A 27,540-nucleotide genomic window follows, 5' to 3' on the forward strand; every position below is an offset into this window, starting at 1 on the left:
GAAGTGATATAAATAACTTAATAAGTGATATTTATACATATTCGAATTTCTTAAATGAAAAAAGAAGTGACATAAATAACTTAATAACTTCTGCCTTTATATAAAGAAGGCAAACTTAATTCACCCCACACTAGTCTCCATTATTACAACCTCCTGTTCTTACTTGTGCCATCTTCAGCCATGGAAGAAACCATCGAGCACAGGACCGTTAGAGTTAACGGAATCAACATGCATGTCACCGAAAAGGGTGACGGTCCAATCATCCTCTTCCTCCACGGCTTTCCCGAGCTCTGGTACGCATGGCGCCATCAGTTCCACGTCTTCGCGGCCCTGGGGTACCACTGTGTCGCCCCAGACCTCCGCGGCTATGGAGACACGGACGCTCCACCGTCTGCAACAAGCTACACGTGTCTCCATGTCGTGGGGGACCTGGTGGCGCTCATGGACTCGATGGGCGGCGAGCCAGTGTACCTGGTTGCACATGACATGGGCGCCATTATAGGATGGTACTTGTGCATGTTTAGGCCTGAAAAAGTGAAGGCGTATGCGTGCATGTCGGTTCCGTACCGGCCAAGGCATCCGAAGATGAAGCCCGTTGAAACCTTGAAAATGGTTTTTGGTGATGATTACTACATTTGCAGGTTTCAGGTAGTATTACTATTATTAAATGTGAGTTTTATGTGAATTTTTATTTCGAAAGTAATGATTACATCGAAACAGAAGACTAACAGACAACAACTGCACCACTACCTTGTTTACTAACAATAGTAATTAAGATTCATGTATGAAGAGGTATGTACCCGCCTCAACACCGAGCGAGGCGGGTCAACCCACAAAATATAGACAAGAGGCTTGAAATCAAGATATTATGAAGGCACAAAGCCAAAACATATGCGCATGGCGCATATCACATATGCTCACGCATATCACATATGCTCATGCATCACATGCTCAGGCATCACATATGCTCATGCATCACATATGCTCACGCATCACATATGCTCACGCATATCACATGCTCACGCATATCACATCTGCGCGTGGCGCATCCGCGTGGCGCATATCACATGCTTGTGCATATCACATCTGCGCATGAAACATCTGCGCGTGAGAATAAAGAGAAGACCTCGCGCATTCTCAGGATAAGCGCATATCACACATGCACATAATCAACCTCGTCCTTATCCAAATCAGGATTAGGGCAACCTTGATTGTGCACGTCAGACAACCTTCCAGAAGGTATCTTTTTAAGGAATAAGAATATGCTGATATTGACAGCTGCCAATGAAAGGTGGACAACTCAGCAAAACCCATGTGCTACCACGTGATTATAACCAATGAAAAAGCACCAGGTGTCCCAAGGACACGTGGCGCAAAGCAATTGGAGGAAGCCAACAAGGCCCTAATTGGGTCTGAGCCCAATCATTGTAAACCCTAGCACTATAAATACCACATCAACTCTACAAGGAAGGACATCCAATTACACAGTATTCAGCTATATTAAGCAATACACTCTAATTCATTTACTCTCATATTATTATCTTCTCCTACAAACTCTTATTCTCACACCGAAGGGTTACCCCAAAGAGGACCCCTCTGTCCCTTTCTGAGGGGTAAGTTTACGGTGCTGTTCATTTTGTAGGTGGAAGAACCCAGATCCCAGAGAACCATCGGTGAAATAGCATAATCACACCCGAGGAAAGTAGATCGTCTACCAGTGAGTCGATCCACGTCTCTTCATTGGCGCTATCCACTGTTACAACGGCAACAAAATCTCCAGTTCTCTAAAAAAAAAATTCTCACCATGGTTTCTGGTGTTCGTAACGTCGATCAAGTTCTGGAGGATATTGAGCGTGAGGATGTTAATGGGGGACAGCAGTTTCTGAGGGTGCCGCGTGATTCTACGCGCACCACCAGTAACCGTCCCTTCATCACAACTCCTCATAGCCAGACTGAAACTCCTCCAGACGATCTCACGTTCCAAAATCTTGCCGGCGCGAAACAAAAAGGACCAATGGGTCCAGAAGATGAAACCAATGACCCTAAGGAATGGCTCATAAACGAGCAACGACGTCTAATGGACAAGTACAATGAAATGGTACAACACAAAAAGTCAGCCGATTTAACACAAAGGCTAGCGTTTGACAAGCAAACCGTTCATGGAACAAGAAGAGCGCGCGCGCCGGAAGAAGGTCACTCTGTTCACACTGAACATGCTGAGTTTAGTGATGAAGAAGTGCACAGCATAAGGAAGACACGAGATACTCATGCGGGAGGCTCACAGCTCCGCGCGCACATGAACGTGACGCCTGGAGCCAAAGCCGACATGGATCTGCACACACCGTACAGCCCACCAGTGAGAGGGCAAGTGGACGTAACCACACCGTACAGGCCGGCCATCTTGGTGAAACATTCTAAATTCACTGAGCGCATCGCGAAGGCTCCTATTCAGCACAAAACCAAGATGCCAAGTGGTTTGGGCAAATATGACGGCACAACAGATCCAGACGATTTCTTACAAGGTTTTTACAACACTGGAAACCTAGAAAGCTGGACGATGCCAACATGGTGTCACATGTTTGCTCGCTGCCTCACGGGCGCGGCGCGTGTCTGGTTCGAGAGCTTGCCGACTGGGCAAATCGATGGGTTCGAGGAACTATTGGAAAAGTTCCAAGCCCACTTCGTACAGCAGCGCAGACACACGCGCGACCCTGATGACATCATGCACTGCGTGCGCAGGAATGATGAAACGATTGAAGAATACATAACTCGTTTCAATCAGGAGTCTCTGGCAATCGGAGGTATCACTGAGCAACTCTTGCGCGTGGCCTTTATGCAAGGCGCGCGCAGTGATCAACTCCGCCGAGCTCTCATAAGCAGAGATGGCATGCCAACCACTTGGGCCAAGCTAATGGAAGCATCGCGAGTCTTCGCGAGAAATGAAAAACAAATTGCCCAAGATAGGGCAAGAGAAAGAGGGCATCAGGCTGAGACACCGCGCAGCAACGAAAGAAGGGGCAAACAGAACTCTGTATGGTCCAGGTTGCAACCAACCAGTTTTTCTTCCGCAGAAAAGCAGGCGCAACCAAGCTCACCCCAGCCCCAAAAAGACGTTCGTAATCGCGGGGAGGGTGACAAGAAGGAAGGCGGCAGAGATCCTAACAGACCTCTGCCAAGAATATGGACTCCCCTCACTAAAACACCTTCACAAGTGTTAAGCACTGAGAATGTCCAGTTCAAAAGCCCCAAGCCACTACACTACAAGGGACCATCAAACAGTGGCAAGTACTATGAGTTTCACAAATCCACAGGACACAACACTGATGCATGCCACCACTTGAAGGATGCAATTGAAAAAGATGTGAAATCAGGCAAGCTGGCTCACCTGGTGAAAAACGCAAGACCAGAAGATGAACAACCAGAAGGAGCCTCTGCCAGAAAAAGGTTCAAAAGAATCTGTGTAGCCGAGGGAGGAAGGCAAGGGCAAAATTCAAGAAAGAGAAGCGCGCAGGTCCAAGGAGATTGGCGCGAGCAACAAGTAATCTTCCCAAGAATCAGGGGAGGCCCTTCTATCAGCAGTCCTCTTGTCATCACTACACACATTGCTCATTATGAAGTGTCAAAAGTCCTGGTGGACACTGGCAGCGAATCAGACATCATGTATGAGCAATGTTTCAGGAAACTGGATCCGGCAGACCAAGCAAGGCTTGAGCTTGTGAATGCACCAATCTCTGGTGTTTCAAATGAAATCATTCATCCCCTAGGTCAAATACAATTTGAGCTAACTATGGGGGATGAGAAACACAAGCGAGCCGAAGTTGTCAACTTCTTGGTCTTGCCCACCACTTCATGCCACAATATGATCTTGGGTAGAGGAACGATTGCCCAATTCAACGCCATACCGTCGCCAGCGCACGGCGCGTTGGGGTTCCCAACACCAACAGGTGTAACTTTTGTATACCGAGATCATTTGTGTGCAGTGGCAAGTACTCCGCGGGAAGGGAGAATGAAACTTCCAATGGCAGACAACGCGCCAGAGGAATGGATTCTCAACCCAAAATTCCCGGAGCAGACAATCACAATTGGCGCTACGATATCAGACGACACGAGGTTGAGAATGAAAAGATTGCTCACAGCATATATGTCGGTCTTCGCGTGGCAACACTCTGATATGACTGGGGTTCCGCGAGACCTGGCGCAACATTCTCTCAACACGTTCAAGTCAGTAGAGCCAATTGCTCAAAAGAAGAGAGTCGTGGGGGATGAGAAGGCGAGGGCCATGAATGAGCAAGTTGAGGATCTATTGCGCGCAAACATCATCCGCCCGATACGATACCAGACATGGGTAGCCAATCCTGTGATGGTAAAGAAAAGTAACGGGTCGTGGAGGATGTGCATTGACTTCAAAGACCTCAACAAAGCATGCCCAAAAGATTGTTACCCCCTCCCAAACATCGATGCAAAGGTGGACTCCGTGGCGCCATTCAAGCTCAAATGTTTCCTGGATGCCTACAAGGGCTATCACCAGATTCAAATGGCACCACAAGACGAGGACAAGACCGCCTTCAGAACCGACAAGGGTGTTTTTTGTTACACAAAAATGCCCTTTGGTTTGAAAAATGCGGGAGCCACCTACCAAAGACTTATGGATGCCGTTTTCAGCGAGCAAATTGGAAGAAACCTAGAAGTCTACGTGGATGATTTGGTGATCAAAAGCAGGGAGGAAAAACAAATGCTCAAAGACATCGAAGAAACCCTTGCGCGCCTAAAGGAAGTTAACATGAAGCTCAATCCGAGCAAATGCACTTTCAGCGTACAAGAGGGAAAATTTCTAGGTGTAATGGTCACCAAGGATGGTTTCAAGGTGAACCCAGAAAAGGTGGAGGCCATCCTTGACATGCCCTCGCCATCCACCATGAAAGAAGTCCAGAAGCTGAATGGTAGATTGGTTTCAATCAACAGGTTCCTAGCGAACCATGCAAGCAAATCTACCCCATTCGTCAACACATTGAGAAATTGCTTAAAGAAAAGCCAATTCAAATGGATTCCTGAGGCCGAGCAAGCTTTCAGTGAGATAAAAGAATGTTTGATAAATCTGCCCACTCTCACAGCTCCACTTCCTGGTGAAACTTTGACATTGTACCTATCAGCAGGAGAGCGCGCCATCGGCGCAGTATTGTTGGTGGATCGCAAGGGAATCCAAACGCCAATATACTATGTGAGTCGGGTGCTGACAGATCCTGAGACGCGCTACTCCATCATGGAAAAGTTAGTTTTGTCACTAACACACGCGTCGCGCAAGCTTCATAGATATTTCAATGGTCATCCCATTGAAGTTCTGACTGGTTACAACATCCAGCAAGTCTTGCGGCGTCCCGCGCTCTCAGGAAGGCTGACAAAATGGGCGCTGGAATTAGGAGAACACACGATCGCCTATAAGCCCCGTCCAGCAATAAAGGGACAAGTCTTGGCTGATTTCATTCCAGCAATGATGAAGAAAATGTTTGGAGATTATTCACTGACGGAGCTTCAAACAACGAAGGATCCGGCGCAGGCCTCAAGCTGGTGGATGCACCAATCTCTGGTGTTTCAAATGCACCAATCTCTCAAATTGTTTCAGGAAACTGGATCCGGCAGACCAAGCAAGGCTTGAGCTTGTGAATGCACCAATCTCTGGTGTTTCAAATGAAATCATTCATCCCCTAGGTCAAATACAATTTGAGCTAACTATGGGGGATGAGAAACACAAGCGAGCCGAAGTTGTCAACTTCTTGGTCTTGCCCACCACTTCATGCCACAATATGATCTTGGGTAGAGGAACGATTGCCCAATTCAACGCCATACCGTCGCCAGCGCACGGCGCGTTGGGGTTCCCAACACCAACAGGTGTAACTTTTGTATACCGAGATCATTTGTGTGCAGTGGCAAGTACTCCGCGGGAAGGGAGAATGAAACTTCCAATGGCAGACAACGCGCCAGAGGAATGGATTCTCAACCCAAAATTCCCGGAGCAGACAATCACAATTGGCGCTACGATATCAGACGACACGAGGTTGAGAATGAAAAGATTGCTCACAGCATATATGTCGGTCTTCGCGTGGCAACACTCTGATATGACTGGGGTTCCGCGAGACCTGGCGCAACATTCTCTCAACACGTTCAAGTCAGTAGAGCCAATTGCTCAAAAGAAGAGAGTCGTGGGGGATGAGAAGGCGAGGGCCATGAATGAGCAAGTTGAGGATCTATTGCGCGCAAACATCATCCGCCCGATACGATACCAGACATGGGTAGCCAATCCTGTGATGGTAAAGAAAAGTAACGGGTCGTGGAGGATGTGCATTGACTTCAAAGACCTCAACAAAGCATGCCCAAAAGATTGTTACCCCCTCCCAAACATCGATGCAAAGGTGGACTCCGTGGCGCCATTCAAGCTCAAATGTTTCCTGGATGCCTACAAGGGCTATCACCAGATTCAAATGGCACCACAAGACGAGGACAAGACCGCCTTCAGAACCGACAAGGGTGTTTTTTGTTACACAAAAATGCCCTTTGGTTTGAAAAATGCGGGAGCCACCTACCAAAGACTTATGGATGCCGTTTTCAGCGAGCAAATTGGAAGAAACCTAGAAGTCTACGTGGATGATTTGGTGATCAAAAGCAGGGAGGAAAAACAAATGCTCAAAGACATCGAAGAAACCCTTGCGCGCCTAAAGGAAGTTAACATGAAGCTCAATCCGAGCAAATGCACTTTCAGCGTACAAGAGGGAAAATTTCTAGGTGTAATGGTCACCAAGGATGGTTTCAAGGTGAACCCAGAAAAGGTGGAGGCCATCCTTGACATGCCCTCGCCATCCACCATGAAAGAAGTCCAGAAGCTGAATGGTAGATTGGTTTCAATCAACAGGTTCCTAGCGAACCATGCAAGCAAATCTACCCCATTCGTCAACACATTGAGAAATTGCTTAAAGAAAAGCCAATTCAAATGGATTCCTGAGGCCGAGCAAGCTTTCAGTGAGATAAAAGAATGTTTGATAAATCTGCCCACTCTCACAGCTCCACTTCCTGGTGAAACTTTGACATTGTACCTATCAGCAGGAGAGCGCGCCATCGGCGCAGTATTGTTGGTGGATCGCAAGGGAATCCAAACGCCAATATACTATGTGAGTCGGGTGCTGACAGATCCTGAGACGCGCTACTCCATCATGGAAAAGTTAGTTTTGTCACTAACACACGCGTCGCGCAAGCTTCATAGATATTTCAATGGTCATCCCATTGAAGTTCTGACTGGTTACAACATCCAGCAAGTCTTGCGGCGTCCCGCGCTCTCAGGAAGGCTGACAAAATGGGCGCTGGAATTAGGAGAACACACGATCGCCTATAAGCCCCGTCCAGCAATAAAGGGACAAGTCTTGGCTGATTTCATTCCAGCAATGATGAAGAAAATGTTTGGAGATTATTCACTGACGGAGCTTCAAACAACGAAGGATCCGGCGCAGGCCTCAAGCTGGTGGATCCAGAGAATCAGGAATATACTTACGCCATCAGGTTGGACTTCAAGAGCACCAACTATGAAGCTGAGTATGAAGCCCTGCTGGCTGGCCTGCGCATCGCGCACAAATTCGGAGTTAAAAAGCTAGAGGCCCATGTTGATTCATACTTGGTAGCAGCACAGGTCAATGGCCTTTATGATGCCAAGGAGAACACCATGCCTCTGTATCTAGAGCAGGCGAAAAAGCTCATCGAGCAATTTGACTGCTTCAGAATCATTCATATTCCGCGCAGTGAAAACAAATCTGCCGACGCGCTGAGCAAGATGGCATCAACCAGCTTCGATCACTTTGGCAAAGATGTCAGAGTAGAAGTAATGAGCAACCCGTCGGTGGGAGCGAAGTCTGTCCTTGTAACTCATACAACCCCTTCATCATGGATAACTCCAATAATGGAATTCTTGATGGAGGGAAAGGTACCAGACGATCGCGCACAGGCGAGGAAGATAAGACACAAGTCGCAGAATTATGAACTGCTTGATGGTACATTATATCGACGCTCTTATCTTGGACCACTCATGAAATGCCTAGATGCTGAGGAAGCAAGCTATGTGATCAGAGAGATACATGAAGGAATCTGTGGAATACATGCTGGCCCGCGCATGGTGGTTGCCAAGGCAATGAGCGCAGGTTACTATTGGCCAGGCATGTACTTGGACGCTTTAAAAGAAATCCAAAAATGCAAAGCGTGTCAGAGCTATGCGCCAAACACAATGCGGCCAAAGAACAACTTGATTCCGGTGACCTCCGCATGGCCTTTCCACAAATGGGCAATCGATATTGTGGGTCCCTTACCGCAGGTGCAAGGAAGAGTAAAATTTTTAGTAGTGGCAGTAGACTATTTCACAAAATGGGTTGAAGCCAAGCCACTAGCAAAAATTACAGCCGAGGCGATGAAGCAATTTATCTGGAGCCACATCATATGCCGTTTTGGCTTGCCCATGGAAATTGTGAGCGATAATGGCAAACAATTCACTGACAAAAAGATATCCAGCTGGCTCAAGGAATTGCGCATCAACCAAATCTTCACTTCAGTATACCACCCTCAGAGGAATGGCCAAGTGGAGCGCGCGAACCAAAGCTTGCTAAATGGGCTGAAGAAAAGGTTGGAGGGAGAATCCCATTCTTGGGTCGAAGAGCTACCTAATGTCCTGTGGGCACACAGGACATTAAGTAAAACCAGCAATGGCGAATCCCCGTTCAGCCTAACCTATGGAACGGAGGCTATGATTCCAGCAGAAATTGGATGCCCATCCCATAGAGTGCTCATGATGAGCAAGATTGATAACGAGCGCGAAAGGAGGTTGGATCTCAACTTACTTGAAGGGCGCAGAGAAGCGGCTATCATCAGTGAAGCCAAATACAAGAAAAAACTGGAAAAATATTATAATCAGCGCGTGAAAGAATGCCACTTCAAGAGAAATGATTTTGTCCTTCGAAACAATGAAGCTAGCCGCGTGATACCCCCGGGATAAATGTCCCCCAATTGGGAGGGACCTTATCAAGTCTCAGAAGAATTAGGAAAAGGCGCATACGCTTTAAAAGATTTGAATGGAAAGAAGATCCCGCGCGCATGGAACGCGGCACAGCTTAGAAAATGTTTCATGTAAAAAATGTCAAGTTTGTAATCAAGGCTTTTTAAGCCATTATGAATAATGATACGCGCTATCTTCTCTTAATGTGGATTCTATTACCTTTTGCATACATGTTTCACACTTCCCTTTATTAATTTTGAGCAATATGACAACATTGTATTGACATCAAAACAAAATAAAACGAAGTAAAACATACATGCGCGAGCTTCAAGCTCAAACGCGTTAATGAGTCTTAACTCTAAAACGTCAGGGCCTTAGCCCAATAATATGAGCCTTAGCTCAGGGCCTTAGCCCAATAATGTGAGCCTTAGCTCAAATCACTCACAACATCCATCCTACATGCTGCGCAGCCTGACCATAAAAATACCTAAGCACAACTAAGGCAAAGAAAATGCCAAAACATAGTTGTTAAGGTCTCAGGTCGAGGTCGCGCATGAAATTGTAATGGATATCCGAGTAACACATACTGACACGTAAAGGCTAAAAAACTCATAATTCCCTAGAATAAATGCGCGATAACGTCGCGCAAAAGAGGAATAATGAAACGCCAAAGCACGTGTCAACATAGTCAGGATATTGCAAAATCACTTACAATATGACAAGGATTAAGTAAAATAATTTCCTTACAACCTTGTTCTTATTTCAACGTGCAAGCATATCTGATATTCAACAAGTAAACATGCAATATAAAGAGATGATTCGGGAATGTGCAAGATGCGAATAAGGGAAAAACAAAATTTCATTCCAAAGCATTGAAATTTACAAGTTTACAAGATGAGATACAAACTACAAATAAAAAAAAAAAAAAAAAAACATGAAGGGCTTCTCAAGTCTCCACGTCGACGTCAGCCTCTTCATCGTCCTCATCACCGCCCTCAGCATCTGGCGCAGCCCGCTCCTCGTCATCTCCAAACTGACCATAGTCAAGTTGTTCATCCTGAATGGAGTCTTCTATCACAATAGTGTCAGGAGCGGGTCCTTTGGCCACGCCAGAGCTGCTAGCAGGGGCAGCATTCCCCGCGCCATCATCGCCGCCACCAGCCCCTTCGCACTCGTCAAGTAATTTCTTTAGCGCGCCGAGATTGGGCTGGTCAGCAAGCGCGGATATCTGCAAATCATAAGGAAAAATATGAGTACAAAAAGACTTGGAAAATAAGTCAAGGTAATCTCATTAAGGTTAAAATACCTGCGCAAGGATGGGAATGGGAGTATTCAAATAGTTCTCCCCCATCTCGGCCATGTCCGCGCAGACAACGTCGAGCTGATAAGGGTAATCGGATGGGCTCTTCTTCAGCATGCTATATTCACAGCCATCCTTAAACCCTTCAGCTCGTCCCACCAATCGCGCGGCAGCGTTGCAATCCATCACGAGGGCCTGAAACTCGTCGGAGTATTTCATCGCGTAAGCGCAACGAGTCATACACTGTGAGATTAGCCATTGGCGATCCTGCGCGAGGGAAGAAACAGACGTCTCAAGAGCAGGAATTTGAGAGTTTAACAACTCAACAGTTTCCTTAGTCTGTTTCAGCTCTTCTTTGTCAGACGCTGCTGCCGCCAAGGCTTCTTCCTTTTCCGCTCGCGCAACATCGAGGGCTTCCTGGCTAGACGCTGCCGTCGCCAAGGCTTCATCTTTCTCGGCCCGCGCGGCCGCCAGCTCCTTCTTCAGGCGCGCAACCTCACTCTCCAATGATGATTTGTCAGTTATAGACTGGACAAGAGCTTGGTCACGCGCCTCCGCCTCCAGCTCCAAGTCGCGCACTCTACGCGCGTACTTGGCTGAGTCCGCCTCGGCCGCCTGTAGCTTCTCTTGCGCAGCCTGTAGCTCATGCCCGCGCTTCACGAAAGCGGTGTTGGCACTTGCTCTGTTCTCACTGAGCTCTGCTTGGAGCTTCTCAGCTCTCTCTCGAGCATCAGAAAGATGCCAAGCAGACACTTTAGCCTCTTGCTTTGCTTCCGCAAGAGCATCACGTACCTTTACGTAATCATAGCGAAGCTCTTGGGAAGCAGCAAAGAAAGCCGACCCAGCAAACAGATGATCGTTGAGCAAGTCATCGCGAGCGCGGCCCTCCTGAAACCTCCTTTCAGCTGGAGGCACAGAATGAGCCCAGAAGTCCTCACACACACCCATGGACTGAAATGAGCTGTCTTCAGTAATATTCCATCTCGGGCGGTAAATGTGATCGGCTTCCTGCAAACACAAAGTAATTATCTAAGTCATCAAAACACTAATATGGAAGTCCGCGCTGCGGAGAAAAAAAAAAGAACCTATACCTGCGGGGATGAAGCAGAAAAGTCAGCGCCAGCCCCACGAGAAGACTGCGCCGCGAAATCTCGTGGCGCTGCAGGGCTGGCGCGGCCGGTGTCAGAGCCTTCAACTTGAACCTCCTCATCCTCTGAAACAGGCCTTTTCTCCTGCGACCTGGAAGAACCAAAATCAGTCTCGCGAGGAGGGCTGCGCGCAGGAGGAGGTGAGGGAGGTCTCGACGCCGCCAGATCGGCGCGTAAAACGGCCTCCTGCTCCTTAGTAATCCCGATGAGGGGAGATTCAGCGCTTGCAGGAGCAGGAGCAGAACCAACGGCGCTGGCACCGGCGACAGCAGTGCCGCCAGCAGCTTGAACGCCAGCTATGACTCCTATGAAAAATCAACAAAAACAAATGGTTCATGACTTGATCTAAAAGAAAAAAGTCAGAAAATAAAAGCGCAATACATACCTTGGCGCAACGCCGTTCGCGAGTCAAACATCGCCATGAAGTCCATTCTACCCTTTTTTGAGGGTAAAACAGGGGACTTCGAAGCGACCTCCGGCGCGGCCTCGGCACCTTGTTGCGCCTGAGGTTGATCCACCAACGTCGCCGGCTCTACAAACATTTGAGTGAGCAAAGATTCATTAGTAATTCTATCAGAATCACGCACAAAAAACCATAAACAACAAAGTATACCTGTTGAAGAGGAAACGGCAGGCGCAACGCCGCTTCCCTTTTCCGCCGCGCCAACGGAGGAGGTAGCGGAACCATACCTCGTGTGGACAGGAGGTCTGCCCACTTTTTGAGGCAGGGAAGACAAGGAAAACGTGGAGGTAAACTCCATGGTTTTCTCAAATCCCCTCGCCTGAGTAGGAGGATCCTGAGCAACAGGGGCAACATCTTTCTTCTGTTTCTTACTGGCCCCTGCGCCAGTTTTCCCCTTAGCTTTACGCTTTAGTTGGGGCAACTCAGCCTCCTCCTCCTCCTCTTCCGCGAGCTCCAGCTCGTAGTTCTCAAGCGCGTCTACAATACGTGCAACAGAAGTGTTAGCCAAATTTGGTATTATAAAGGCAAATGCATAAGTACAAAGGCTTACCAGGCGCATCGCTGTCAAAGAGAAATCCCAGATCAACAGGGATGAACATGTCATCGAAGCGATCGGGGAAGCCAACCTCCCCAGCGCCCAGCGCGATGGAGCCACCCTCCATATGCTCATCATAGGCGGCGTGGACATACTCCTTGCTGACTGCATAAAACAAGACAAATGATATCAGAAAAACGAATTATATTCGCGCAGAAGTAATGCAATGAGTTAACTTACACAAGCCGTCAACTTGGATCACGGGCTCAGTCGCGCTGTCGGCCCACCTCCTGCTCATACCAACCCCCACCAGCGCCTCCTCGCAAATGTTCTTGGCGGGGGATGGTTCGGCAGTCAATTTTTTAACCCAGGCGCCAGTTGGGTTCTTGAAGACACCCACATCCGCAGGCGCAGAAGAGATCGCGCGCATGGTCATGCGGATGGGGATCACACCAGCCCTGATATAGAAAAATCTCTCAGACCAGTCATGAAGGCTCTTGAATGAAACAGTGCAGCACTTGACCTTCTGACTGCGAGGAATAAATGAGAACCAAGAATCTTGGATCTTGGGCTTATAAAAAAACTGAAAGCGACGAGGGGTGGGCTCCTCGCGCTGAGATTTGCACATAAACTCAAAGTGAGTCATGCGCACGAGTCCAAACGGATGGACTTGGGATATATGAATCCCATAAAACTTAAGCAGCGCACCCACAAACCTTGTCATCGGGAGACGAAGGTTGCAGTGGGTGAAAAAATGGCAATAAAGGGATATATAGCCGGTGGGCGGGTCCGCCACCGTTTGCCCGGCCGCCGGCAGCATGCAGCCATACTCAGGGAGAAAACCCTGAGAGGCGATAAGGCTGTCAAAATCGGCCTGCCTCAGTTTGCAGGGGATCTCATCCCACTTCTTCACTGCCTTGGTCCTCCCTACCTCCTCCGATGAGGCCTCAGCAGCCCTCTTCCCCTTGCCGGTCTTCTTCAATGTAGACATTACTAACGAATTCACACGGCGATGGATAGGGGAGATTGTGTTGTCTGAGCTATCAGACATACAACTGTAAAAACGGACAAAGGATGCTTCTGAAGAACAGAGATCTGGAAGCAGAAGACAAGTAATCGGAATAGAATGAAAGAAAGGAAAGCTTTGAATAAACAACAAGGAAGATGAAGAATAAAAACTCTAAGGGCTTGCTTTTATAGGCCCAGGAGAGAGAAAATTTGGTACTAATCGAACTTCACGCGCCCCCACTCGCAGGTGTAAGCCAACGCGAGCGCGACACGTGTCCCTGACACTGTGTGAGGGGACACGAAAAGAAACGATATAGGTGCTGCCAGAGTTCACACGCCACCACTCGCAGGTACGGACCAACGCGAGCGCGACACGTGTTCCTGACACTAGGTGAGGGGACATGAAAGGCAACTGTAGCACCTCGAGCACACGAAAGGTCTGACACGTCTCCATCACTGACGCATGTCAGCAACAACCAACCACGTACAAGGACGATTCGTTTTCAACCAAAAGGATAGAATTTCGCGCACCGATGAGTAATAAGAAGAAAAGACAAACCCTATTAAAAGAGCAACATATTAAGTCTAATATCTATCTTACCTCGCTCGCGCGAGACAAGACACACATTAGACTGGGGGGCTTGAAGAGGTATGTACCCGCCTCAACACCGAGCGAGGCGGGTCAACCCACAAAATATAGACAAGAGGCTTGAAATCAAGATATTATGAAGGCACAAAGCCAAAACATATGCGCATGGCGCATATCACATATGCTCACGCATATCACATATGCTCACGCATATCACATATGCTCATGCATCACATGCTCAGGCAACACATATGCTCATGCATCACATATGCTCACGCATCACATATGCTCACGCATATCACATGCTCACGCATATCACATCTGCGCGTGGCACATCCGCGCATGGCGCATATCACATGCTTGTGCATATCACATCTGCGCATGAAACATCTGCGCGTGAGAATAAAGAGAAGACCTCGCGCATCCTCAGGATAAGCGCATATCACACATGCACATAATCAACCTCGTCCTTATCCAAATCAGGATTAGGGCAACCTTGATTGTGCACGTCAGACAACCTTCCAGAAGGTATCTTTTTAAGGAATAAGAATATGCTGATGTTGACAGCTGCCAATGAAAGGTGGACAACTCAGCAAAACCCATGTGCTACCACGTGATTATAACCAATGAAAAAGCACCAGGTGTCCCAAGGACACGTGGCGCAAAGCAATTGGAGGAAGCCAACAAGGCCCTAATTGGGTCTGAGCCCAATCATTGGAAACCCTAGCACTATAAATACCACATCAACTCTACAAGGAAGGACATCCAATTACACAGTATTCAGCTATATTAAGCAATACACTCTAATTCCTTTACTCTCATATTATTATCTTCTCCTACAAACTCTTATTCTCACACCGGAGGGTTACCCCAAAGAGGACCCCTCTGTCCCTTTCTGAGGGGTAAGTTTACGGTGCTGTTCATTTTGTAGGTAGAAGAACCCAGATCCCAGAGAACCATCGGTGAAATAGCATAATCACACCCGAGGAAAGTAGATTGTCTACCAGTGAGTCGATCCACGTTTCTTCAATGTATGTTTTATTAATCATATCTAATTTAAAATTCTTGAGATTATTAAAAGACTTGGTAACATTGAAACACCTGATAAGTTAATGAAAGTAACTTTAGAGTTAAAGAAAACTTTGTTTAGTTATTTATAGTAGTCCGGTTGTAGAGAAGTTACACTCTTGGTCACAACCCTTATATAACTATTGTTAGTAAATGGTATGAAGGTGTTAAAACAATGTCTCTTTCAAGTAATGAAACGACTTAACGAGTGTACATTGGTGTGAGTTTAAGAATTAAGTTTAATGAAACCACATTAAGCCGTTTAGTTATTTATAACACCCGTGACATATTTATTGTTGTGTGAAACTAAATGAAACTGATTTTATGCCATAAAAATTAAAGGCCAACCAGACTGTGCTACTGGTGTGAAAACATTAAAGAAAAGAACCATAGACACCACATATCTCATGAGAGTGACTTATGGTAGCCACCACCGGCATACATTGACTATTCCATTAATCTTTTAACATGTTTATTATATTATTTTTAAAATACAATTTTCAGGAACCTGGAGTGATGGAAGATGAGTTAAAAAGCTATGAAACATCACAAGTGATAAAGAAAATTCTAACAGATAGGACACCAGGACCAGCCTGTTTGCCTAAATCGGATCCCTTCGGGTTAAAGGCTTCGAATGGGCCGCTTCCATTGCCCCCTTGGCTTTCGGAAGATGATATCAAGTATAATGTTGACAAGTTCGACCGAACGGGCTTCACCGGAGGCCTAAACTATTATCGAGCTCTGGATTTGTAAGTTTTCTCAACCAACTAGCCGGTCCTATATATCATTTTGTCAAATGGTTAACTTGGTGATCGTTGTCATAATTGAATAAAGTATAGGTTAAGGTTATATGATCGGGTTGAGTAGATCTTGAATGTGACATAGGGTTAGTCACATCACATTAGCTCTGACCTGTGATAAATGCATGTGGTTGTTCTATACTTATTGGCCATAACTTTATGGTTGTTTTTGACCTATTCGCCAATAGTAGCTCAAAGTTAAATAAAGTTACGACTTTGGGGTCCCCAGTTTCCAACTCCACCAAATTCAGAAACAAAAAATGAAAAATTATACGTAGGTAAAATTTAATTTATGTCTATATACACATATAGATGATGTAGGAATCATAGTTTGGAGTGTTTATTGGATCGAATAACGGATTATTCTGTTTATTCGGTTTGGGTTATTCAGATTTAAAAATTTTAGGACCTTATCCAAAATCCGATCCGAATTAGAAATATTCCTATCCGATCCGAATCTATCCGAATTCAATTCGGATCGGATTCGGATAATATCCGAATAATCGGAATTATCTGAAATAAACCTAAAAAAGTTCCTAATTTTTTGTTTCTAACATTTAATGGTTTAGAATCACAATAAACATACAAATCGGAAAATACGAATTGCTCTTGAACACAAATTTAAAGTTCAAACTTCAAGTAATAGTCTAATAAATATACCAAACTGAAAAATACCATTAAAAACATGTTTTTTTTTATTCGGATTAAACAGATATCCGAATAATCTGAATATTTTAAAATTCCATATCCGAATCCGAATAAGAATTCAGATCGGTTAATTTCAGTTTCGGTTTTTTCGGATTTCGGATTTCTTGAACACCCTTAATCATAGTATCAAAAGAAACACTTTTGATGCAATTTAAAACTCCCTGAGATATAAGCTAAATCTTTATCTAATTAACTATTTATGTCTTAAATTCAAATCTTTTGTGTCAATTGATGTTCACTTATACATTGATTGTGTTAACTGTTTTTCTGTCTTTGGACTCAGGAACTGGGAGCTTACAGCTGCATGGGCCGAAGCGCAAATAAAAGTACATGTGCTATATGTTGTAGGAGATGAGGACATGGTGTATACAACACCAGGGTTTAAAGAGTATGTGCATGATGGTGGATTCAAGAAAGACGTACCATTACTTCAACAAGTTGTGGTTATGGAAGGTGTTGGTCACTTTCTAAATCAGGAAAAACCTCAAGAATGCCGCTATCATTCATGATTTCATCAAAAAGTATTAATTATTGGCAACCAAATTACCGCTACTACTTTACGTACATGTAATGGATGCGAATGAAGTTGATGGTTTTCTTAACAATAAGTTTATAATGTTTTATTAAGGTCTCAAATGGGTACTTTTGGATGAAATTACTTATATTTGCTTGAAATATGTAATGAAGGGTTCAAATGGATAGTATTAGGTTTTAATGTGTTGTAACGAGTATAAACTAAACATATTTATAAGGTATATGAAGTATTATTTAGTTCTAATATGTTATAAAGGTTTTTTTACTAAAGTTATGTAAATAACTAAACCTAATAGACGAAAATAATACTCTACTCTATCAGAATATAATGATTAAATTATATAAAAAATCCTATTCATTATTGAGGTTTTGTCTATACATGAATCAAATGAGGCCCAACAACAGTTAAGAGATATCTCATAAAACTTTCCATATGGTTAAAAATGGTTTTGTTTTGTACACGTACAGTTTAGATATGTATTGTCTTTATATTTAAACTACTTTTTATCTCCCGTATTACGGGGTTGTTTTATATTATTTATTTTTAATATTTATTTATTTTTTAAATTTTGAAATTTTTTATTGTATGAAAGTTAATAATATACTTATGGTTTGATGATAAATTATTTCACAAATAAATGAGATTTTATAACCCGGTTTAAAAGCTATATGGGTTTGAAGACCCAAGACCCGCTTATTTTTTATTATAAAATTGGTTTTTTAATTATGAATATAATTTTTTTTAAATAAATCATATATTAATTTTTAATATTTCCCTACTTTATAGGATTTTTATATCAAATATTTGGTGAGATTAGTTTTTAATTTTATTAGATGTTATAACCCGTTTAATTAAGAAATATCTGGGTTTGATGAGACCCATACCCGTGAATTCAGGTCAAATGCATGAGAATCCTCAATTTAAAAATCAAGCAAATCTGGTGACTTCAAAAAGGGGGGAGCGACCACATCGCGACACGTAGAATAAAATTTTTATGTTTTCGTTTATATATATTATAGATAATTGTATTAGGGCTATCGAACTCGCCTCCCCGGCCGCTCACTTGGGTTGAGCTAGCTCACCACTTGGGGGGGGGGGGGGGGGCGCCCCTTTCGATATTAGATGATTTTACAATTTTATGAACTTGTATAGTTATGTGCATTTATATAAAAGTTTTGATTGGTTTGTTATAAGGGAGATTTTGAATACACTGTTGATAAGAAAACCGGAACTCTACACAAGAAAATGGTTCACTTTTGTTTTAAAGTATTATTAAGGAGGTGTTCGGGATTCCATATTATACCTCCTTATAACTTATTAATGGCATAAGTTATAAGTTAAAAAATTATAACTTATACCTTATACACTCATAAAACCTAATTTTTCCAAACACCTTATAACTTATAACCCATAAGTAAGCTATAAGGAGTTAAAATAAGGAATCCCAAACATCCCTTAATTGAGAGAATAATGATGGATTTCCATTGCAAGATTGTCAATAACTTCATCGATGATTATTCATTCAACTCTATTGTTTTCTCTTCGTAGAATTACGTCGTGTCACCAAAACCATCACAATACACGTCGACCTAGAAACCGTCTTTCATAATCAATGTCATTTTCTCCATTACAACTCTTGCACTGCTATTTGCAACGAGGGATTTTTGTCTTGATCAAAACAATCTCAAACTATGTGTTCGTGAAGGAATTGGGAAGGTTCCAGCCATCACAAATGGTCAATTTGTTGTAGTGGTGATACCAAAGAAGTAATGTCAAAAGTTTAGTCGTATGTGATCTCCTCCCTTAGAATGTCCTACAAAAACACGTTCAGCATTGTTTACTTCAAGAATTTATTTAATTTATATATTTATATCAATGTGATATACAAGTAGGCAATAACTAAAAGTTCACTTTCACATCATACTAAATAAACATTCTTGATATGCATTAAGCAACTTGCATCTAAATGAAAACAAGTAGCTCCGTAGTTTGTTAACACTTGAAAAAACAAGCACATGAGCTTAAATGAAAACAAGTAGCTCCGTAGCAATGTAATGATGTATTTATTATGTTGCAAGAAAACACATCAAATAAGTTGTTTTATAACTATACTTGTTGCTACAACAATTATAAGACCAATGATAGTGAATGAACTGGTTAGGCTAACAGGCTTCAAGGGTTCCGGTTAACCTAATGCAGGTCGTCGTGTCCCTCTACGTTTACAAAACGTAGAGAGAGGTTCACTAGTTTAATTGTATTTGTTATTGTTCACTAAAGATCCAAGACCGAGATGTTTGGAACTGGTTTTGGATGCGAGTTCTTAGTGAAGCTATGTAGTTTTTGGAGTAAGAAAGAAGCATGCAAAGTGCAAGCTTCTCCAGGAAGAAGAGAAGATCAGAGAATATATGTTAACTCCCAGATCTTGTGTGTTCTTGTTATGACTGAGTTACATCCTTTTATAGAGAAAGAGATGTAAGCCTTTTGTCCGATGGGTAAACTAGTGAACCTCCAGTTTGGTAGAGGGTTGACCCTTTTATGCACGGGAGGTTATGGACCTATGGTTAATGATATATAATAATATACTTTTCTGAGCATATCCCCTCTTTTACGGCTGAGGGATGATGTGAACAGTGATTTGACGTGTTACTGTTACGTGCTTTTACTATTCATGTACTTGTTTTCCTTAATTGGGCGAGAAAACGAACTTTTTAACCTTCTAACCTTTTTAGCGTTAATGTGTAAAAGCCATTTTACCATACTTTGGGCTATCCCCGTCATCAGCCCTCCAATTCAGAGGTTTTTGGGAAGTAGGCTCAAAGGCGTCTGACTTTTGCACACATTTTGTTATTTCTTAAAGGCTTCGAGGCTTTGAACGGTTTTGCTTATTTTTGAATTTCTGACAAGACAGTTGATGTGATTGATTGGGTGGTTTCTACAAATAACTGTTCCCAATAACTTCTTATTAATATTATCAACTGCCCATTTCTTCTAGTTTTTCTTTTATACTTCCTCATTATTCTCTAAACACATTTATCAAGTTCCCTTCGATCCTTCAACAGGTTAGTTCCGATCTTCCCCTTTTCTTTCGAAATTATGGGTGCTCGTTAAGATTTATCGGTGATTTATTCCCGATTAATCCAAGAGGAAGTCAAATCATTTTGCCTCGATTGAGGTATAGGTTTAGAGTTTAAACCAGTGGCTCCGCCGGCCGATGCTTCGATCGATCGTTGTCCGGCCGGGTCGATTGCTCTTTATTGTCGCCACTTCGAGTTTTCTAACCTCCGCCATCCTTTTTCGATCTTTGTTTTGGATGTGTTAGAGTATTATGGTGTGTATTTTGGTCAGATTCACCCATTGGGGCTTGCTAGGGTTTTAAGGGCTTTAGGGTTTGATCCGTCACTGTTGTGTTTTCGCCGTTTCTTCCGTCTAGCGAAGAACGGCGATTGGTATACATTTGAGCATACTCAGGTTGATACTTGTCTAATCTCTTCGATGGTTACGACCCTCGGTTCATGAAATGATCGTTTTTTCTTCGTTTTCGATTCCATTGTTCCTTTTAAACCTGTTTGGAGACAACCCGAGGCCGTTTTCAATGATCCGGAGCCATCTGATTTGGAGTTGAACGATGTGTTTTTGAAATCTATTTGGAAGTGTCCATCACGTCTTCGTCCTTTTCCCGAACATCTTCTCGTTTTGTTAGGAATTAGCAAGTTGTGGGATAATCCTAAACGTGATCCCGTGCTTATAAGAAATGATAAGGGTATGCACTTGCTTATCTTGCATTTGTTTTGTCTCCATGATATGTTTATTAACAAATTTCCTTTGTTTTTGTAGTTATGTCGGCTTTGGATTTTGTGAAGAGTGATGACACCTCCGATGTCGGATTTGGGGATGTTGCGGCTACTGTTGGTGAAAGAGCTGTCGTTCGAGGAACAGAGCATAGGTTTGAAGGCTCTGGTTATGTGGGTGTTCCGAACGTTAAAGGTTTCACTAAGTCCACTGCTCCTAAGGTTTCTACACGTCGTTCCAATCGGCGTTTGTTGAAGTCTTCTGGTCCATCATCTTCACATGATCCTGTGGACGTTAGCGATGATGTTCAGGTTGCTGAGGATCAGGGTCCGAGTGTAGAGGCGGAGAAGGAGCAAGGTTTTGTTGTTTCTAAGAAGAAAAAATCAGTTGGTAAAAAGGTTGCGGCACCTATTGTTCAAGGGTTGGATGGAAATGAGGTTTATGTTCCTGATTGGAATGTTAAAGTTGGTGATAGCTTTGGAGGTTTGTGCTGAGGTTTTGCTAACTTTTCTCTCCCCTGGGGTTCGTAATACCATATCTGAGATGGAAGGTGATGCCATGCTTTCAAGGTTGATTCTTAGCTCTTGCAACCTTTCTGCCCTTTTAGCTGAGGGTGTTACTCGTTTTCGGAAAAGGATGCAAGAGTATGAAGAATTCTCCAAGAAGAATGAGAGGATGAAGGCTTCCATGGAAGCGATGAAGAAGGATGTTGATGGTTTTTTAAAGAAGGAGGAGGATTAGGTGAAGAAGATTGATGAGCTTTCCCGTAATCATGAGGTTGAGATTGTAGGGTTGAAGAAGAAGATGGAAGCTGATAAAGTTAAGCTGGAAGCTGATAGGGGAACCTTAGAGGTTCAAAAGAAAGCCTTTGCTATGGAGAAGGAAGGCTTGAAGGATTTAGTCACCCAAGCTACTAATGAAAACCGATGGCTGATCGAGCATGGGTTTCATCAAGTTGTGACTTACCTTCTTCACTCAACCGAATTTAACTCAGTTTTGGGTGGTGTTTACACAAAGTTGCTAAGCTATGGAAAGCATTTGGGTTTGGTTGTTGGTTTCAAGCTTCATGAGTCTGGTCAAACCTTGGAGCAATCGCCTATGTTCAACCGTGAAGCTTCCAAGCATTTTTCGCATTCCGTTCAAGCAATGGAAAGGCTTACTTACCCCTACGTGGGTGAAGTTTCATCTTGTTTCGGTAAACTCCTTTCCGTTTTGCAGGGTCTAAAACCAGCTGGGCTTGATGAGAAGGTTTGCTTTGAAGTGCTTGAGTCTTTATCCAAGAAGCGTTCCCGCTCTGGTGATAGTGAAGAAACTTTGTCCGGAGATAGTGGCGGGTCTCATGTGGCCAGTCTTGAAGGTTCAACTGTTGCTGGTGGCGACCCAAAAGTGAAGAAGTTTAAGAAAGGTAAGAGTGGTGAGGCTAGTACTTCAAAGGCTGTTTATGATGTTTGAACAATTGATTCGTAGCTATATTAGCACTTTGAACAATGTTATGTACTTTAAACAATTTAGGTTTAGCATGGAATCCCTAAGGTTTCTGCTTCATGGTTGTGGTTGGCCTTTTTGGCCGTTTGAACACTTTTATGGGAATCTTTGTGATTTCCTTGTTTAGCCTGATCGGCTATTATGGATGATGCTAGTTATGGCCTTTTTAAAGGCCCTTTTATGAATCGTAATATTCGATGTTTTGTATTTTTGTTGTTTGTCTTGTTTGTTTGATGTGTTTTTTAGCTAACTTTCCTTAAGAAGTTTTAGTGTTGCAGTCACTTTAGCTTCAAGGCTTCATTAGGTAAAAATCACATGTTAACTATCCTTTTTATCATTACTTAATGTATATTTGTTTCGTAAACTTTTTTCAAAGCTTAAGGAACGAATTGATGTAGGCTGTTCAGACCTGTCTATGAGACAAGTTTTGTTTGAAAAATTTTCTAAGTCTCATGGAGTTGGATTGATATAGGAACTCACCCCTTATATAGGTTCATTTAACCCTTGAACCTATTGAGCAATGTGGCCTGAGAGCTCATCCCCTTACATGGCCCTTGCCATGGAGTTTCTTGCTAGGTTCTAAACCTAATTATAGGATAGTAAAGACAAGTTATGATAAAGACTTCATCATTCATTCAAGAGGTTGTTGTTTACAAAAAGGAGAGTTATACATCTCTTGAAATACATTTTAAGTTCTTGACTAGGCATGAAACATTTTAAGGGTTTTTCCATTTCAGTGTCTTGGAAGCTTTTTGCCTTCTGCGTTGGCCAGTTTGTAGGATCCACCCTTGTGAGCTTCAAGGATTGTATATGGTCCTTCCCACTTTGGGCCGAGTTTTCCTTGGTTTTCATTCTTGCTGGCCTCGTTGTTTCGGAGTACAAGATCTCCTGGCCTGAAACGTTCATGTTTCACTCTTGCATTGTAATAAGCTTTCATTTTTTGCTTGTACTTAGCTTCTTGTATTGTGGCTTGGTCTTAAATTTCTTCAAGGAGTTGCAAATTCAACATGGTCTCATTGTTGTTTGATTCGAGATCCATGTTGAGTGTTCTTTGAGTCATAACTCCAACTTCTGCTGGGATTACGGCTTCCAATCCGAACACTATGCTGTAAGGTGTTCGTTTGTGACTTGTTTTTTCGGTTGTTCTTATTGCCCAAGGAACATTTGGGAGTTCTTCAAGCCAATTGTTGTTATGTCTTCCCAGCCTTGCTTTGATTCCTTCCAGAATGGTTCTGTTTGTTCTTTCAACTTGGCCATTGGATTGTGGGTATGCAACTAAGCTGAACACTTGAGTGATTCTGAATTCTTTGAACCATGTTCTAAAAGGCTTCTCAGCAAATTGTTTCCCATTATCTGTGACCAACACTTCTGGTAGCCCATAGAGACAAATGATGTTTTCCCATACAAAGTCGATGATTTGTTTGCCCGTTATTTTTGCAAGTGGTTTTACTTCGGGCCACTTGGTGAAGTAGTCGACAGCTACTAACATAAATTTTACCCCACCTTTGGCTGGTGGGAGTGGACCAACGATATCTATTCCCCACTTGTGGAATGGCCAAGCCGAGGAGATGGGGACTAGATCGTGTTTTGGGCTTTTGGGAACAGGTGCATGAATTTGGCAAGCTTCACATTTCTTGAGTTGTTCCGTTGCATCTTTGTGCATCGTGGTCCAGAAGTATCCGAGGTTCATCAATTTTGCAACCATCATTCTTGGCCCAAAATGAGCTCCACATATCCCCTCGTGAACCTCTTTGATCAGATATTGACTTTGTTCAGTGCCCACACATCTTAGTAATGGTGCAAGGTAAGCTTTTTTATAAAGGGTTTCTCCTTGCAACATATACTGTCGGGACTTGATTCGAACCCTTTCAGCCTCTGTCTGGTCCAGAGGTAACTCACCATTTTTGAGGAACTTTTCTATGGGAGTCATCCAATTGGGATCTTCTTCCGTGATTACATCTTGAACCTTCAATTCTTGAATTGAAAGAGTTTTCAATACTTCTACCAATACTTTCTTGGTGAGGTGTGCAAATGTGAGGGATGCCAGTTTGCTCAGGGAATCGGCTCTTTTGTTTTGTGATCTCGGGACTTGTTTGATGGTGCATTCTTGAAACGTGTTCATCAATTCCTTTGCCTTATCACGATATTTCTTCATGTTGGGCTCTTTTGCTACATAGCTATCATTGACTTGAAACAAGCAACGAGTCTGTGAAGACTTGTAGCTTTTAGATCTTCATTTATTTGGCAATTTTCAGACCAACGATTAATGCTTCATATTCAGCTTCATTGTTGGTGGTCTGAAATTCAAGTCGGAGAGCATACGTAAATTTTAACCCTTCGGGGTTGATTAAAATGAGCCCAGCTCCTGACCCTTTAATGCTAGAAGCTCCGTCAGTAAAAAGCTTCCAGGCTTCAGGGTCAGAAGCTTCAGTGGCAGTTGTATGTATTTCAGGAATGACTTGCTTTGGGATTTCTACAATGAAATCCGCCAAGACTTGGGCTTTGACAGCTTTTTTGGGACATAGGTGATGTTATTTTCACCCAGCTGCACAGCCCATTTGGCCAATCGGCCTGAATTTTCTGGTTTTTCAAGCCCACTCTCGATGGGTTGGTCAGTGACCACTTGTATAGGGTATGCTTGAAAGTACCTTTGAAGCCTTCTGGCAGTTTGAATTAAAGCCAGAGCATGTTTTTTCAAAGGAGGATATTTGACCTCTGCCAGTTTTAACGTTTTACTAAAGAAGTAAACGGGTACCTGAACTTTGTTTCATTCGATGGTTAAGACCGCGCTTAATGCTTCTTCAGCTACTGAGAGATAGACAAAGATCAGTTCTCCCATTTCAGGGGCAGCAATAGCTGGAAGTGAAGCTAAGTGTTGCTTCATTTGATTGAAGGCTTCTTCCGCTTCTTCCGTCCATCTGAAATCTTTTTTATTGGTGCAACCCTTTAGTGTTTTGAAAAAGGGGAGGGATTTCTCAGCGAGCTTGGAGGTAAAACGTTTCAAGGCTGCAAGCCTTCCATTCAGACTTTCCACTTCTTTTTTGCTTTGTAGTGATTTAGTTTCAAGAACAACCCTGACTTTGTAGGAGTTGGCTTTTATGCTTTTCTTTCCCACGATGTGTCCCAAAAACTTGCCTTCTTCGAACCCGAATGAACATTTTCCGGGATTGAGTTTCATGTTGATCTTCTTCAGGTTTTGGAAGGTTTCTTGTATGTCATCGAGCATTTGATGCTTGGTCTTGCTTTTGATTACCAGATCATCGACATAAGCTTCCAGGTTTTTGCTAATTTGGCTGGCAAATGCTTTATCGATCAAACGTTGATAGGTTGCTCCGGCATTTCGTTGGCCAAATACATCTTTTGATAATAAAAAATACCATTGTCCATGTGGAATACAATTTTCTCTTCATCTTCCACTTTCATGAGAATTTGATGATAACCCTTGTAAGCGTCGAGAAAACACTTAAAGGGATGGCCGGTTAAAGAGTCAACCTTGAGGTCCATCTCGGGTAACGGGTAACAATCTTTCAGGCATGCTTTGTTCAAGTCTTTGAAGTCGATGCACATCCTCCAAGACTTGTCAGGCTTTCGAATCATGACTGGATTAGCCACCCAAGATTGATATTTGACCTCACGTAGGATCCCAGCTAGGACAAGCTTTTCGACCTCTTGGCAAGCTGCCAAGCTTCGTTTAGGATCTAGGCTCCGTTTCTTTTAGACAACAGGCTTGACATCGGGGGGTATTTTTAGCTCATGCTCTACAATGCTTCGAGGGATGCCCGTCATATCTTCCGGGAACCAAGCAAAGACATCACTATAGTGTATCAATAGCTTTTCAAGGTGTGAGAGAGTTTCTTTGGAAAGGCTTGTGTTTACCCATACCTTTTGTTCAGGATACTTGGGGTTTATGATCAAGCCTTGTTCCTCGTCTTCGTTTTTTGAACTTTCCCCTTCAACCGTGTAAACCTCTTGGGTAGGTTGAAGGGTTGCAATTCCCCTGTCGGTGGAAAACTTTACAGCACCTTGACCAACCGAGACAGCCATGTTGAACGCACATTGTCCTGGCCTTCCTATGATTACATCATAGTTGGAAGGTATGTTGATAACCACGAAAGTGAGTGGTTTAGTGTTCTTCATCTTGCCTTCACTAAAACAGACATCAAGGGTTAGTTGGCCCAAAGGCTTCAAGGGTATATCGGCGATACCTTTTATAGATGACTGATGTACATGGAGATATACATCTTTTCGGCATCAAATAATCTCTAAAAACTGCAATTTCTATCTAATAACATAGCATAAAAGGCTACTTATCATAATAAAACATAATTTCAGGTGAAACCAAGCCCCAAACGAAGAAACAAGCAAAGAAGACGAAGAAAAACAAAAGAAAACACAAGAAAACAAAGAAACACGCCCCCATGCCTCAAGAAACACGCCCCCATGCTTCTAACACAAGAAAAGACAAAATCTGGAAGCAAAAGCACGGGGACGTGCTCATCATGCACGGGGCCGTGGACGAGAATACAGAATTGACAAAGAAGAATTGAGCACATGTCACTAAAAAACACGGGGCCGTGCCTACCAACCACGGGGCCGTTGCCACCTCACAGAAAAGACAAAACAAATCTGGCACATGTCATAAAAATGCACGGGGGCGTGCTCATCAAGCACGGGGCCGTGCCTCACTATCCAGATTGCCTATAAATAGTGGCTCATGTTGCACTCATTTGGTGTGCCTTGAAAAGAGTTCTCTCCGGTTTTCACTTATAAAAACACACACTAACACTCACTTTGAAGATCTAGTGAAGAGTTTGAAGGCTTGGAGGTCATCACCATCAATCATCATCATCAACCATCATTACCATCATTAAGAAGAAAGATTCATCTACATTTGGTTAGATTGTTCCAAGTTTAATCATGTATTTGTTATTATCAATCATCTTAATGTTTATCATCATGCTCATTATGAGCTAAACTCCTTTTACCATCTAAAATCTATGAAGAAGCTTTGTTTTACTTTATAATTAATTAAGACATGTGATGTAGTCTAGTAAAGTACATGGTTATATTACAATTATCTTTTTATGAGA

The 27,540-nt window shown here is 43.3% G+C and overlaps 1 protein-coding gene across 1 annotated transcript; it reads left to right on the forward strand.

Moving 5' to 3' along the window:
* Window positions 1-180: 180 nt before the first annotated feature.
* On the forward strand, window positions 181-17,205 carry LOC143559787 (epoxide hydrolase 2-like). The gene is made up of 3 exons (XM_077048253.1): window positions 181-648; window positions 15,638-15,882; window positions 16,925-17,205. Exons 1-3 carry the CDS (start codon window positions 181-183, stop codon window positions 17,148-17,150), a joined length of 939 nt encoding a protein of 312 aa, XP_076904368.1. The 3' UTR covers window positions 17,151-17,205.
* The last annotated feature ends 10,335 nt before the right edge of the window (window positions 17,206-27,540 follow it).

The sequence above is a fragment of the Bidens hawaiensis genome, unplaced genomic scaffold, assembly GCF_021521415.1.
Source record: "Bidens hawaiensis isolate Kalapana, Puna unplaced genomic scaffold, B.hawaiensis_p1.1 tig00020038_1, whole genome shotgun sequence".
NCBI lineage: Eukaryota > Viridiplantae > Streptophyta > Magnoliopsida > Asterales > Asteraceae > Bidens > Bidens hawaiensis.

Bases quoted from the DNA above. Each gene is read 5' to 3' on its own strand.
- LOC143559787 (XM_077048253.1), top strand. From the start codon at position 181: ATGGAAGAAACCATCGAGCACAGGACCGTTAGAGTTAACGGAATCAAC. The intron at 649-15,637 runs GTAGTATTACTA...TACAATTTTCAG, and splicing joins ACTACATTTGCAGGTTTCAG to GAACCTGGAGTGATGGAAGA. The intron at 15,883-16,924 runs GTAAGTTTTCTC...CTTTGGACTCAG, and splicing joins TATTATCGAGCTCTGGATTT to GAACTGGGAGCTTACAGCTG.